Source organism: Sapajus apella, unplaced genomic scaffold (genome assembly GCF_009761245.1).
Source record: "Sapajus apella isolate SASKATOON/1434 unplaced genomic scaffold, GSC_monkey_1.0 scaffold86, whole genome shotgun sequence".
NCBI classification, from domain to species: domain Eukaryota; kingdom Metazoa; phylum Chordata; class Mammalia; order Primates; family Cebidae; genus Sapajus; species Sapajus apella.
The window spans coordinates 5,761,925-5,776,785 of record NW_022437026.1 but is presented as its reverse complement, the minus strand read 5'-3'; the positions used below and the strand labels follow the sequence as shown (position 1 = coordinate 5,776,785).

Sequence of the window (14,861 nt, the reverse complement as noted above, 5' to 3'; positions counted from 1 at the left end):
GCAGACATTTATCTGTCCTTTAGGCATAGCGTATCCTACAGGCAAATGGCTACCTAAAAAGTCAAGACATGAAGCCTTACAATGAAAATTCAGTTTATTTCAGTAAATGACTGAAAGTTTTGAAGGCCAGAGCTTGTAATACAGCAACATTTATTTTTCTATTTTAGGTTTTATGATGGAAATGGCTTCATGGGATGGAGGAATTTCTAGGACAGTGCAATTTCTAGTACCACAGGTATGTTATCTGTGTAGATCTCACCCCAATTTAATCTCTTTTATTAGATTTCTCACAGATACAACTAGGCATCCTGCCCTAAAATCCTAAATACAACATAAAATGCTAATCACTTTCTGTTTTTTAAGGGGAGAAGTATTTGGATGTTATAAAGGCCCTTAGTCCATTGTCAAAAGTATCAGCATCTACCACTCAAAGGATTTGTTATTTAACACCCAGACAAAACCTGACTCATCATTCCTTTGTTTTTCTCCACATTTGTATTATACAGATTACAAAGCGTTCATCAATAAGGCCATTAGCAGAGAATGATTTTGTATTTTGTGAAGAACTTGGCAAAATGAGTGGTATTTTATTACTGATTTACACTAGTATTATCTAGAGGTTTTTCTACTCATCAAACTTAATATTTGACAGAAACAACATAAGTTCTCCACAGATGGAGCCAGAAAAACCGCCCTTGTCCATAGCCATGCAATTAAATCAGTCATGAAAGATAATTTTCACATATTGCACTCCATATGTAGAACTAAGTCCATATTTTAAAATACTTCTAAAATTATTTTAAAAATCAATGATGATGTAACAAGTGCAATTATTATTTTTTCCTCTTACAGAGTATTTCTGAAGAAATGTTTTATCAACTTAGTAACATGCTTCCCCAGATCTTCCGAGTATCATCGACACTCACTCTGACATCCAAGCACTAAACCCTTATAGATTGACACGCTGGCAGAAGGTGATTGTTAAACTCTCCAGAAACTTGTGCTGTGTTGGGATTCTGTCGAGCAAAAGATTTCCAGAAAGAGAACCTGCAATTAAGCCACAAATCAAGATATGTATCTGTTAAACCATTCCAAAAATTTATAGACTGCACAAACTAGTGATCAGCCACTAACTTAAACATTTTTTTTTTCTCTGAGATGGAGTTTTGCTCTTGTTGCCCAGGCTGGAGTGCAATGGCACCATCTTGGCTCACTGCAACCTCCCCGGTTCAAGTGATTCTGCCTCTGCCCCCTGAGGAGCAGGGATTACAGGCATGCACCACCATGCCTGGCTAATTTTGTATTTTTAGTAGAGAAAGGGTTTCTCCATGTTCATCAGGCTGGTCTTGAACTCCCAACCTCAAGGTGATCCACTGGCTTCAGCCTCCCAAAGTGCTGGGATTACAGGCGTGAGCCACTGCGTCCAGCCAAACATTTATTCTTAAAGTCTCTTTATGAATCTCTCTTTTTTTCTTCTCTGTGTTACCTGTGAATATTAGTAAGTTAAAACTTTTTATTTATCACACATGGACACTTGCTGAAGGAAACTTGATTGTATTTACATGGAGACATTTGACTTTTTCAAAAGGCTTATATCAAGCGCTAACCTTAATTAAACATAAATAGAATCTTCCTTTTACTTTATTTGCCAAAACAAAATTTAAAAGCACTGAAATATACATTGCAAGTACAAATTTCCTGTGAAAATCTTTTTATAGAAGCACAAATGTATGAGACAAGTGTGCTTTTTCTTTTAAATTCTCCTGTTTCAGAACCGTCATTTAATCTACTGTTTCTAAGGATGTACAAGTTAGAGTCAGAAAACCTTTCAGATTTTTTACCTCTCTCATCCTTCTCTGTGACCTTGCACTTACATATTAATTACATTTCATGGACTGTGAAAATAGTGTTCTTTTTTGCAAGCTTGATGTCAAGTTAGTCTAAACCAGCACCTGGCAGTATTTTAGTGCTCATCAACATTGTGACAATCAGACAATGAAGATCATTTTTATTTTTCTGTCCTCCCTGCGTTCTTAGCTTGCTTAACCATTCTTCTGCCTCTTGCAATTCTTTGCTAATAAATGTGTCCCCATTTCTGCCTGTTCTCTGTTTCCCCTCCTTTTCCATTGTTTTTCCTTATGGTACTCCTTTCTCAGGTGCTACATATCATATGTTTGTCCCCTCTATAACATACTTGCTATGAGTAGTGACTCCGTTAAAGGCATTTACAAAAGCACACATGTGTTTAAGAAAGCAATAGTTTCATCAATTCCAAGTTGTGTGGATATTGTAACTGGCCAGAAGAATGAAATGGAGAGCATTTGGGTCATAAGATGGCATGACTTGATGACCAGAAACAAAAAGCCCTTCATTAGTATGCCTAAGTGTAATAACTGAAATTCAATTGGCAAACAGAATGCTTTCCTGTAACAGAATGTCTTAATTTTCTACTCAAGGAAAAGGTGTATCCAAGTGACAACACTGAAGACAACCCTAAGAACACCCACTCCAGCAGTATGTCCATTGGACAGTAAAACTCTCCAAATTATTTGTCCAGGAGCCTGGTGATTCTGCCAAGAAGACAGATGTTTTGCCCTTTGAGCCTATGCAGTTATCTTGGAGAAATTGTCTTTCGGGTGCCACTGTTAACCACTGAGACTGATTCTAATGCAAAGCAGGGAAGACAGAGGTAGAAACCAGGAGAGTGGCAGGTCAGTGTCAGAAGCTGTTTTTGTTTATACAGTGACAGGTCGAGTTGGAAGTGGATCAATTAAAGGCACCGGGAAATGGGCATTGAGAATCTTTCTGCAGAATTACGTAACTGATCTACAGGTACAGCCAACAGCCTGAAGGGTGCAGCCCAGGTATCAGAATAGAGGAGCAAAGCTTCATTCATGGAGGTTTGTTGAATGCTGCTGCCCAACTCTTCCTTTGTCACCTCTAGGCTATTCTACTAAATTACTGATAAACTGGTGGCTTTAACTGAGGGCTGTGTAAAGGTGCTATTTCACCTATGAAATCAAGATAAATTTATCAAATTTTTCAATTCGAAATCGATAATGAAAATTTATCAATTTTTCACATGAAACTGTGTTATAGAAGCAGTAAAATTGGAAAAAATCATGCTTATGGTGTTACATTACCACTGATGAAAACACACCAGGCTAATAATAAATGCATGCTTAATGTACTTAAATGGTGGGAATTTTAGTGATGCAGTAATTGAGGAGTCTGGAGTTTTGTATTTGGACCAAGAATAATGAGATTAGGATCTTTTTCTGAGTGTTCTAAAGTGCTTCTTGGAGGGGAGTGGTTTCAAGCACTTCATGAATGATGTGAAGAAGGTACCTCAGGCTGAGACAGCATTCTAGTACAAGCGGCACTTTATATCTGAGGGTTCTGCATTCACGGATTCAACCAACTGTGGATCAAAAATATTCTAAAAAAAAAATTAGCACAGCAATAAGAATAATTTTAAAAATATAATATAACATCTGTTTACATGGCACTTGCATTGTATTTGGCATAAGTAACGTATAGATGAATTAAGTATATGGGAGAATATGTGTAGGTTATATGCAATTACTACCCCATTTTATATAAGAGACTTGAACATCCAGGGATTTTGGGATTGGCAGGGATCTGGAATCAGTCTCCTGCAGATACCAAGGGACGACTGAGTAAGGTGCAGATAGCAGAAATAGAATGGAGGCAGTGGTAAATGGCCAATAAGTTGAGAGGAGCTGACAACAAGAGTCTTTGAAGATGGAGAGATTAGCACAAATACTGACATTGGTGAGGATTGTGAGTTAGAAGTTTTCTATTTGTGTAAACAGTTACATATTCCTAAATGGCCCTCAAGGCCTTAAAAGTGTGCCTTGGAAATCAGGCAAAGGCACAGAACCTGAGATCTCCATTCTGTACTGCTCTTTCCCTCCCTTCCCCCATTTCTGCTCTCAAAGCACCACACAAGCAAAGCCATTGATCTAGAAGTGTGGCACCAGCTGTTTCTCAGCATGGCAGTGTGACCGGAATGGAGGAAATGCATCAAAGAGAATTTCAGCGGGAAGAAACAGCTTGCCTGGGAGTTGGCAGATCTCTTATTGGCACAATACACACCATCATTTGTGTCACTTCAGTTGGATCCTGGCTAATTCTCACAGGAAGAAAACATGTTTCGCAAAAGAAAGATGAAGTCACAGAAACATTTCTTTTCTAGAAGCTCTAAGAGAGACTTCACAGAACTGTGCACAGAGAACCCACCAAAGTTAGAGACTGGAGCCTCAGGCCTATTTTTCAGTTTCTTTTTATTTTATTTTCTATTTTTCTGTTTCTAAATGAAAATGGCTGCTTTTCTTGACTAAGTTTTCCCATTTATGTGAAGTTGGCGTGATTTGCTCAATGGGACTAACAGAAGTATAAAAATCATTGTAAATGTCAAACAAAAAGAGTACAACACCTATTTGGAAAAAGTACCATGTTTTCAGAACCTTTTAAATTAGTGGTTTTTTATCCTTTAACTATTCAAGAACCTTTCGTTATCCATCTTCTCTTCATCCGAAATGTTTTGAGAACATAAACAAATTGGAATCATTATTTTTTTATAGCAGAATAGGATGACTATAGTTAACAAAAATGTATTGTCCTCGGGTGATGGACACCCTAAATATCCTTGAATGGCTCACTATACATTATATACATGTAATAAAATTTCACATGTACCCCATAAATTTGTAGAAATATATATATTTTTTAAGAAAGAAAGAAAGAAAAGAAAAGAGAATAAAGAAAGAAGAAAGAAAGAAAGAAAAGGAGAAAGAGGGAGAGAGGACGGGAGTCTTGCTCTATTACTGCCCAGGCTGGAACGCAGTGATGTAATCATAGCTCAGTGCAGCCTCAAACTCCTCACCTCAAGCCACCCTTCCACTTCAGGCTACCCTACCAAGTATCTGAGATTACAGGCATGCACCTCTGTACCAAGCTAATCTAAAATAAAAATTTCATTTTCTTTTTTTTTTTTTTTTGCACTAATCACGTTTCAGAGGCTCAAAGGCCACATGTAGTTAGTGGCTATCTTATTGGATGGCACAGATTATCAAACATTTTCTTTATTGAAGAACTACTAGACAATAGGATGCCTTAGCTAAAGACATGAGTTCTTTCAGATCAGAATTCATGTCTAATCATCAGTAGGAATTGAGCAATTTTATAAGACTATAACATTTAGTCCTAAAGCATTCAAAGTCCAATGTTCTCATTCCATTTTATAGTTACAAATTTCTCTAGTTTTGATTTAAAAATTACCAGACCATATTTGCTATCTCCCCAGCTAAGCTGGAAGCGTTTTAAGAATGGGGCCACTTTTTATCCAATTTGCCAGTCTGTGTCTTTTGATTGGGGCATTTAGTCCATTTACATCTAGGGTTAATATTGATGTGTGTGAATTTGATACTGCCATTTAAAACTAGCTAGCTGTTTTGCCTATTAGTTGATGCAGATCCTTCATTATGTTGATGCATTTTACCTTTTGGTATATTTTTAGAGTGGCTGCTACTGATTGTTCCTTTCTATGTGTAGTGCTTCATCAGGAGTTCTTGTAAAGGAGGCCTTGTGGTGATGAAATCTCTGAGTACTTGCTTGTTCACAAAGGATTTTATTTTTCCTTCACTTATGAAGCTTAGTTTGGCTGGATATGAAATTCTGGGTTGAAAGTTCTTTTCTTTAAGGATGTTGAATATTGGCCCCCACTCTCTTCTGGCTTGTAGGGTTTCTGCTGAGAGATCTGCTGTGAGTCTGATGGGCTTCCCTTTGTGGGTAACCTGACCTTTCTCTCTGGCTGCCTTAGCATTTTCTCCTTCATTTCAACCCTGGTGAATCTGATGATTATGTGCCTTGAGGAGTTGTTCTTGAGGAATATCTTTGTGGTGTTCTCTGTATTTCCTGGACTTGAATATTGGCCTGCGTTGCTAGGTTGGGAAAGTTTTCCTGGATAATATCCTGAAGAATATTTTCCAGCTTGGATTCATTCTCTTCGTCACATTCAGGTACACCTATCAAGCGTAGGTTAGGTCTTTTCACATAGTCCGATATTTCTTGGAGACTTTGTTCATTCCTTTTTAGCCTTTTTTCTCTAATCTTGCCTTCTCGTTTTATTTCATTGAGTTTATCTTCGACCTCTGATATCCTTTCTGCTGCTTGGTCTATTTGGCTGTTAAAATTTGTGCATGTTTTGGGAGGTTCTCGTGTTGTGTTTTTCAGCTCCATCAATTCACTTATATTCCTCTCTAAGTTGTCTATTCTCATTAGCATTTCATCAAATGTTTTTTCAAGGCTCTTAGTTTCTTTGCATTGGGTTAGAACATGTTTTTTAGCTCACAGAGGTTTCTTATTAGCCACCTTCTGAAGCCTGATTCAGTCAATTCATCACACTCATTGTCCAACAAGCCTTGTTCCCTTGCTGATGAGGAGTTGTGATCCCTTGTAGGCGGAGAGGCATTCTGGTTTTGGGTGTTTTCAGCCTTTTTGCACTGGTTTCTTCCCATCTTTGTGGATTTATCCACCTTTTTTCTTTGTAGTTGCTGACTTTGAGATTGGGTCTCTGAGTGGACATCCAGTTTGTTAATAATAAAGTTATTTCTGTTTCTTAGTTTTCCCTCTAACAGTCTGGCCCCTCTGCTGTAAGACTGCTGAGGTCCACTCCAGGCCCTGCTTGCCTGGGGATCACCTGCAGCAGCTGCAGAACAGTAAGGGTTGCTACCAGTTTCTTCTTCTGCTATCTTTGTCCCAGAAGTATATCCGCCAAATGTCAGTCTGAGCTCTTCTTTATGAGGTGACTCATGGGGGTCAGGAAGCTCCTTGAGGAGACAGTCTGTCCTTTATAGGAGCTCAAGTGCTGAGCTGTGGGCTCCATTGTTCATTCAGAGTTACTGTGTGATTTCCCGTGCAGGGACCCACTGCACCGACTGAAACAGTGGCGCTGAGATTCGTGGCACTTTCCTGCCTGGGATCTCCTGGCCTGGCTTGCCGTCTCAGTCCCCTTTCTAATCAGCTGAATGGGCGACTCTGCCTTCCCGGAGCGCCACTTGCCAGCTAAAATGGCACCCAGTCCTGTTTATTTTGTATTGAGAACCACAGTGCCGGGGCGCCGGCAAAATAGCTGCGCCAGCCAAAAGAGTTGTGCCGGTGACCCATGGGGCTCCTCCGCCTGGGAATCTCCTGGTCTGTGGGCAGTAAAAATCCATCTGGAAATGCGGCATCCACTCACTCTGCACTTTGGCTGGGAGCTGCAATCCTGAGCTGCTCCTAATTGGCCACCTTGGATCTCTCTCGAAATTGGAATTATTTGAGCAGTCTTTTTTACTAAATCAAAACAGGTATGTCTGGAGAAAAGCATCTGATTAGCAAGTGATACATAGTATCACAGTTATCACTGTGCATTCTCATGCGTAGTATTACCACGTAAAATACATAGAATTATTATTGTGTAATTCCAGGCAAACTTGCAAAAACAAAGCCTTGGTGTTTGACTTAATCTGTGCGACATCATCCAAGTGAAATGTATTCAACGTCTTAAAGGGTCACTAATTCCAGGAACCTCAAGCTGGGAACCACAACCTTCACCAGAAATATTTACAAGAGGGTATGTTACAAAGGAAAGGTAGAGATCAAGACAACATAAATAGCATATTGACCCTGAGTCCTTTTATAAATGTTAGATAAGCAGGGAAAAATAATAAACAAATTTGTGAATTGTGGTTCTGTTTATTTATCTTTAGGGAAGGCCGATCATTTATCTTATAGCAGGGAACACCAGCCTTTTATCATTAAAATCAAGTTTTATAAATTATTTTATAATTTAAGAATACAGTACACATCAGTTGGGTTTGGTTTGGTCATCGACAGGAAAAGTTCCATCAAAGAAGAACTTTATGTTTTCTCCTAACTTATTTAATGACACAAGTTTTAAGAGAACCACAATTCATTGATTCACTTATTTTTGTCCCTAACTGAATTTTAATGATAAATACACTTGTACTAGTGAAAAAAATATTTTGACACTTCATGTGTGCAAAGTATAGAATTGATAGTGTCAGTTTCAGATTTTGTATTTACGATTTCTGGCTTATATATCCAATGGTGCAGATTATAAAATTTGTAAGAACAAAATTTGTTAAGAAAAACAACTTGCTCTAGTTTTGTGACCTTGTGTACTTTTGAAATAAAATCAAGAAAGCAAAAAAAGAAAAAAAAATATATATATATGTATATATAATAAACACAGCAAGTGTTTATTGAGTTTCTTCTATATGCAAAGGCATAGTGCAAGCAAGATTCAACCTCTAGAAGGTTTTACAACTGCAGTGGGACTTGTGAAGACAGAAGACTTGGCAGGCTTTTCTGTAATCTGTGATGCTAATGATCTCTAATGACTAAAATAAAATTTCAACTAAAGCAGGGGAAAGGAGGAGTAACCTCCTGAGGTTACTTGCAGGACCAATATGTGCTTGGAATGTCCTATTCAAATATACACAGCTAAAATTACCATACACTTCAGATCTCTCTTGCTGTACATTTCCTGTGTTCCTACAGGAAGACAGTTCCAAATATGTCCAAATTGAAGACATATCAGGCTTTCTAATTTATCCAAACCTAAGGCTGGCTGAACTTCAATCCTCATTCGCTGAAGATATATTTATGGCATCACCTGTTCACTAAAATTTATTTGTAACTCCAAAATTGTTAAAGACATTTACAAAAGCATACAGTAAGTTACAAAAACAATGGATTCATCACATCAAAGTCATGTAGTTGTAACTGGCCAATAGAATAGAATGCAGGGCCTTTGGCAGCACTTTCAGGTTACCTGTGGACATGTTCAGAGCACCAAAAAGTTTGAGTCACCCAACACATGTTCCTAGCTCACATGGAACAAGGCGAGGCTCTGCTGCCTTGTTTTAGCTTTCATAGTGCAAATAAATGTCCCTTTCATGGGTCTCTTTAGCACCATTTTTTTTTTTTTTTGGCATTGCTTTTTTGTGGTGATGTGGTTGTTCAGAATGGTCCAAGCATAGTGCTGAAGTGCTGTGTAGTGTTCCCAAGTGCAAGAAGGTTGTGATATGCCTTATGAAGACAACACATGTCTAGACTAGCTCTGTCCAGGTATGCAATGTAGTGCTGTTGGTCAAAAGTTCAATATTAATGAATCAGTGATGTGTATTAAATAAGATGTCTTTCAACAGTAGGACACATAAAACAATATTATATATTGATCAGCTGATGAGAATGTTGTGGCCAGAGACTTGCAGGAACCTATTTCCCCTAGGAGCAATGATTTAGTATCCACTAATTCAGTGTTCACAGCAACTTTATAGAACATAACTACTGTGAACTGTGATGACTATATGTGTCTTCTCTCACCAGAAAGAGAGTATAAGAGCTATTTGTAGGTATCTTTGGTGCACAGAGAATGAAAGCTGGAACACATTACCAAAGAAGCAAACAGATCCTTTCTGGAAATGTTCAGGAATTAAGCAGAAACTCTACTGTCTGTCATACATTAGGTGTGACATCTACGGGAGGAGAATGCATTGATGCATCTCTCCCTCTTTCTCCCTTGCTTTCTACTCTTCTCTCCTTTCCTTTCTTTATAATAAATCATCATTCCCTAGTATCAACTCATCTGTGCTCAAGAGACTCTACTCTGAACAACAATGTAGCATCAGAGATCAGAAGCATGGTCTCTAAAGTTAAACCTGATTCAAATGCTGACTCTCCAGTTTATTTGCTGTGGCTTGTTACATTGGGCATATTACCTAACCCCTTGAAGCATGTTTCCTCATCTGTAAGCTAGGGAAAATTAATAATAGTATCCACCTCATTTAGTGGTTGGAAGGATTGCATAAGAAAGCACACACTACCTGGCATATAGTCATTCTATAAATATTTGCTGCTATTATCCTTCCTTCATTCCTTCCTGTCTCCTCTTCCTTCCTTTCTTCCTTCCTGTCTGACCTTTCTCCTCCTTCCCTTTCTTCCTTTCACTAGACAGAAGGGATGCTAAGTCATTTAAAACACCGTGTTCTCAAGAAGCATACAGCCTAACTGTGTTGGTAAGAGAACACATAGTCACTCACAGTACCAGACAGCGTATACTAGAGGTATACAGTCAGTGCAGAATAAAGCATACACAGAGTGCTGTGGAAGTCAAAATAGAAACATTAGCAATGCGTTGAGCCAAGTGACTTGTTGAGCCCCTTGAGGGCAGACTGCTTAGCCCTGCCTTTCTCTGGCACTGAATGAGTATCCTCTGAGCCCTTATTCAACAGGTGAAGCACAAATCCTCCTGGCAGATGGGCAGAACGCCACCTGTGCCAGCAATGGCAACAACTTCAGATACAAAGGACAGGCAAGTTAGAATGTCAGGAGGAAGTCACAGGGTAGGTGACTAACACTGTATTTGAGTAGAGCAGGAAGGACTATCATTTTTATGTGAGGTGAACTTAGATTTTAGAAATAACAATAGTATGAAGTACTTATGGAATTTAAAGTCTCCCACCCACATAGCAGCTCAACAAACAACTTGTCCCTGTAATGCTTTCCTGGTTCAACTCTATAACTGTCTTGTCAGCAAGCTGATCATGTTTCCTGTGTTGCAGATGAGCAACTGAGGCAAGAGGATTAAATGCTAGGAAGGTATAGAGGAGATGTCCTGGGATGAGAGAAGAGGATCAGAACTCAGAAATCACTAGTCTATTTAGTCTACTTGATGTGTGTGTTGATGGGGATGGGGGAGGGGCACTAGGCTAAATACTTTTTCTTTTTAAAAATCATGTTAGCTATCTTGGCTAGTGTAGTGGCTGGGTGCCGTGGCTCACACCTGTAATCCCAGCACGTTAGGAAGTCGAGGTGGACAGATCAGAAAGTCAAGAGATCGAGACCATTCTGGCCAACCTGGTGAAACCCCATCTCTACTAAAAATACAAAAATTAGCTGGGCGTGGTGGCACATGCCTGTAGTCCCAGCTACTCCGGAGGCTGAGACAGGAGAATCGCTTGAACCCGGGATGCAGAGGTTGCAGTGAGCTGAGATCGTGCCACTGCACTCCAACCTGGCAACAGAGTGAGACTCCATCTCAAACAAACACAAAATCATCTTGGCTATCTTGGCTAGTGTTACACATTGACTCTTCTATCTGAATTTCCTTTTATCGTGAAATGCTTCAAAAATAAAAAGAAGTTAGAAAAATTATAACAAATAACCATGTGCCTACTACCTATATTTCTTAAAGCTTAAAATGTTGCCACATTTGCTTTAAGGTTCTCTTATCACATAAAACATCACAGATGCAGGTTCTCTTTTCTCCTCTAGCTTTAGTCTCTCCTTGTATCAGCTGCTTCTGAGGAACACACCGCTCCAAAATTAACGGCTGAAACAATAAGCATTTATTCTTTATGATTCTACGGGTGGTCACCTCAGCAGTTCTGGTTTCACCTGGGCTCATTTTTGAGTCTTTGGTGAGTGCTGGATCAAGTAGGCCACTCTGATGATCTCGGCTAGGCTTTGCCACAAGTTTGGGGGTTGGCTGGCTGAAGGCTGGAATAGATGACTCTGCTGGGGCAACAGGACTTTTCTTCACTGTGAGTCATCCTCCATGAGGCTAGCCCCGACATGTTTACATAGTGGTAGTAGAGTTGGAAAAGAGAATTGACACACCATCACTTCTACCACATTCTGTTGTTGATTAAATCTGGTCACACAGCCATCCCAGACTCAAGAGGTGGGGTAAATAGACTCCTCATTTCAGTGAGAAGTGCTGAAAAGTCACATTGCAAAGAGCATGGACACAGGATGAGGAGAAGAACCGGGAATATTTTTGACTTCAATGTGTCATACTCTCTCCTCAGCAGTAACCACTATCTTGACTTTGTTGTTCTTCATTCTTATAGGTTAATTTATAGTTTTAATGCATATCTCTAGAGTGTAGCCATAGATGTATATGGTGTTGCGTTGAAAGCTTTACCTTCTACATATCATTCAACATTTGCTTTTTTAATAATCCAATATCATGCTTTTGGGATTTAATCCTACTGATATATATATAGCTACTTTACTAATTTTGGTTGCAGTATATTTGAAGACTCTGAATTATATGCCCATAGTCCAATTTATGTATTTATTCATTCTATTTATTGACAGTGAGGTTGCTTTCACTTTTATGTCATTTGATACTGTGCAGCACCAACCACATTCTTGTATATGTAACACTGTGTACATATGTTACAGTTTTTCCATGGTTTATATCTCTGAATAGATTTTCTGGGATTTTATAGTATGGACATCTTAAAATTTAATAAATTCCAATTTAACTCCATAGTTGTACCAAATTTCCCTTCTAATGGCAGTGTATGAACACTCCTTTTTCTCCATATCTTCATATAAACTGGGCAAGAACTTTTGGAAATTTTAATTCTTACCATTCTGATATGTATGAAATGGTATCTCATTGCTGTTTTGTTTTGCATTTCACAGTTAGTGGTGATGTTGAGCAGCCTGGCACATTTGTTGGCCATTTAGATTTCCCTTTTCTTTTATTTTTTCTTTCTTTGTTTGTTTTTATTTTTTGTTTTGTTTTTAAAACAGAGTATTGCTCTGTCACCCAGCACCCAGGCCGGAGTGTAGTGGTGCAGTCTTGGCTCACTGCAACCTCTGCATCCCAGGTTAAAGTGATTCTCGTGCCTCAGCCTCCTGAGTAGCTAGGATTGCAGGCGTGCACCACCATGCCCAGCTAATTTTTGTATTTTTAGTAGAGTCGGGGTTTCACCATGTTGACCAGGCTGATCTTGAACTCTGACCTCAGGTAATCCACCCTCCTCGGCCTCCCAAAGTGCTGGGATTACAGGTGTGAGCCACCGTGCCTGGCATGGGTTTCCCTTTTCATGAGTTGTGTGTTTGAATCCTTTGTCCATTTTTTTCTGTTGAGTTGTTTTCCCTTTTCATATTGAATTTGCAGACATTCTTTCTATATTCCAAATATTAAACTTTTTTTTTTTTTTTTTTGAGATGGAGTCTTACCCTGTCACCTAGGCTGGAGTGCAATGGCATAATCTCGGCCCACTGCAACCTCCACCTCCCAGGTTCAAACGATTCTTCTGTCTCGGCCTCCAGAGTAGCTGGAATTGCAGGCACCTGCCACCACGCCCATCTATTTTTTGTATTTTTAGTATAGACGGGGGTTTCACCATGTTGGCCAGGCTGGTCTTGAACTCCTAACCTCGTGATCCACCTACCTCGGCCTCCCAAAATGCTGGGATTACAGGCATGAGCCACCAAGCGCCCAGCCCCAAATAATAAACTTCTATAAGGTGTTTCTGAAAACCTTCTTTTTTTCCCAGGTTGTGGTTTGTTTGGTTTTCTTACTTTTTATTATGTTTTATTTTCACAGAGGTTTTAAATTATAATATAATATAATTTATCAATCTTTTTTTACAGTTTAAGCTTCTTGTATCTCACTTGAGATGTTGTTTCTTACCCCCAGGATCATAGCTAAATATTTAGGCCTTTAATCTCTCTGAGATTCACTTTTGAATATTGTGAGGTAAGCATCCAATTGTATTAGCGGTATAGAGAGAAACCGGAGAAGACAATAATAAAATATGACTAAAAATTTCCCCAAAGTGATGGACATGAATCTTCAGATTCAAGAAGCAGGTTGATATCTAAGCAAAAAAAGAAAAAGAAATTTACAGCTAGACCCTTTGTGGTAAAATTGCAAAACACCTAAAACAAAGGTAAATCTTAAAAGTTTCTAAAAATTTGGGAGGCTGAGGCAGGAGGATTGCTTGAACCTGGGGGGCAGAGATTACAGTGAGCCAAGATTGTGCCACTGCACTCCAGCCTGTCAACAGAGCAAGACTCTGTAAAAAAAAAAAAAAAAAAAAAGAAAGAAAGAAAAGAAAAGAAAACCAAGGCTCTAAAAACTTTTTAAGAATCAAAGAGAGATTTGCATGATGATTTTAAAGATCATAAATTTTCAACAGCAACAGTAAACACCAGAAAATGATTAGGGTTAAGAGAAAATAACTGCCAATTAAAAAATTTATAACCAACTAACCTGTCATTTAAGCCCTACCCATCAGTTTCATTACTAGCTGTGACCTTAAACAAATTATTTTATCTTTTTGAACCTCAGTTAATTTGTCTGTAAATTATGATTAATACATTTTCTCTCTCTAATTCATAAAACCACGCAAGAAGAAAGTAAGAATACTTTACAAATTATAAAGTTACCCAAAGATATAGTTTACTTTAATCCTTCAGAATAGGTTCATATTTGAATGTGACAATCTTCGTATATTTTTGCGGATAAGACAGAGCATGGACAGATCGATGCATGGATGGAAGGAAGAATATAATTGTGCATTAAATGAATATTTACTGAGCATCTTTTGTGTACCATGCATTGTTTTAGATCCTAGAAACATTGCATAATAGTGAATAAGACAGATAATCTTATCCTCTGTCTAGTAGAAGAGACATTAAAATCAATAAACAAATATATATGTAATTATAGATTATTATGGGTCCTATGAAAATAACAAGAGGAATACAATTGATATGCAAATAAAACAACCTTTTAGTAGGAAATTACGTTTAAACTAAGACCTGAAAAATCGGTAGCAATTAGCCAGATAAAGAGTAGAGGAAGATGCTTTCTCAGGCTGGGGAAACAAAACAAAAAAAAACCAAAAAGTAGGAGTTACAGGATGTACACGACTAAGTGGGGGAAACGAAAGCCCTGGATTTCTGTCTAGAAAGCTGAAAGTGGGAGACACACGGTAAATACAAGGAAAATTATAGAAAGG

The 14,861-nt window shown here is 38.5% G+C and overlaps 1 protein-coding gene across 8 annotated transcripts in view; it reads left to right on the top strand.

Moving 5' to 3' along the window:
* CUNH12orf4 (chromosome unknown C12orf4 homolog) overlaps positions 1-1,157 on the top strand; it is a 36,955-nt gene extending 35,798 nt beyond the window's left edge. For all 8 annotated transcript variants that reach the window (XM_032254515.1, XM_032254519.1, XM_032254518.1 and 5 more), the window contains 2 exons: positions 168-235; positions 853-1,157. In XM_032254515.1, the coding sequence (XP_032110406.1) occupies positions 168-235; positions 853-945 (161 nt within the window). In that variant the 3' untranslated portion in view covers positions 946-1,157. The remainder of the gene's footprint in view (positions 1-167; positions 236-852) is intronic.
* Positions 1,158-14,861: the final 13,704 nt, after the last annotated feature.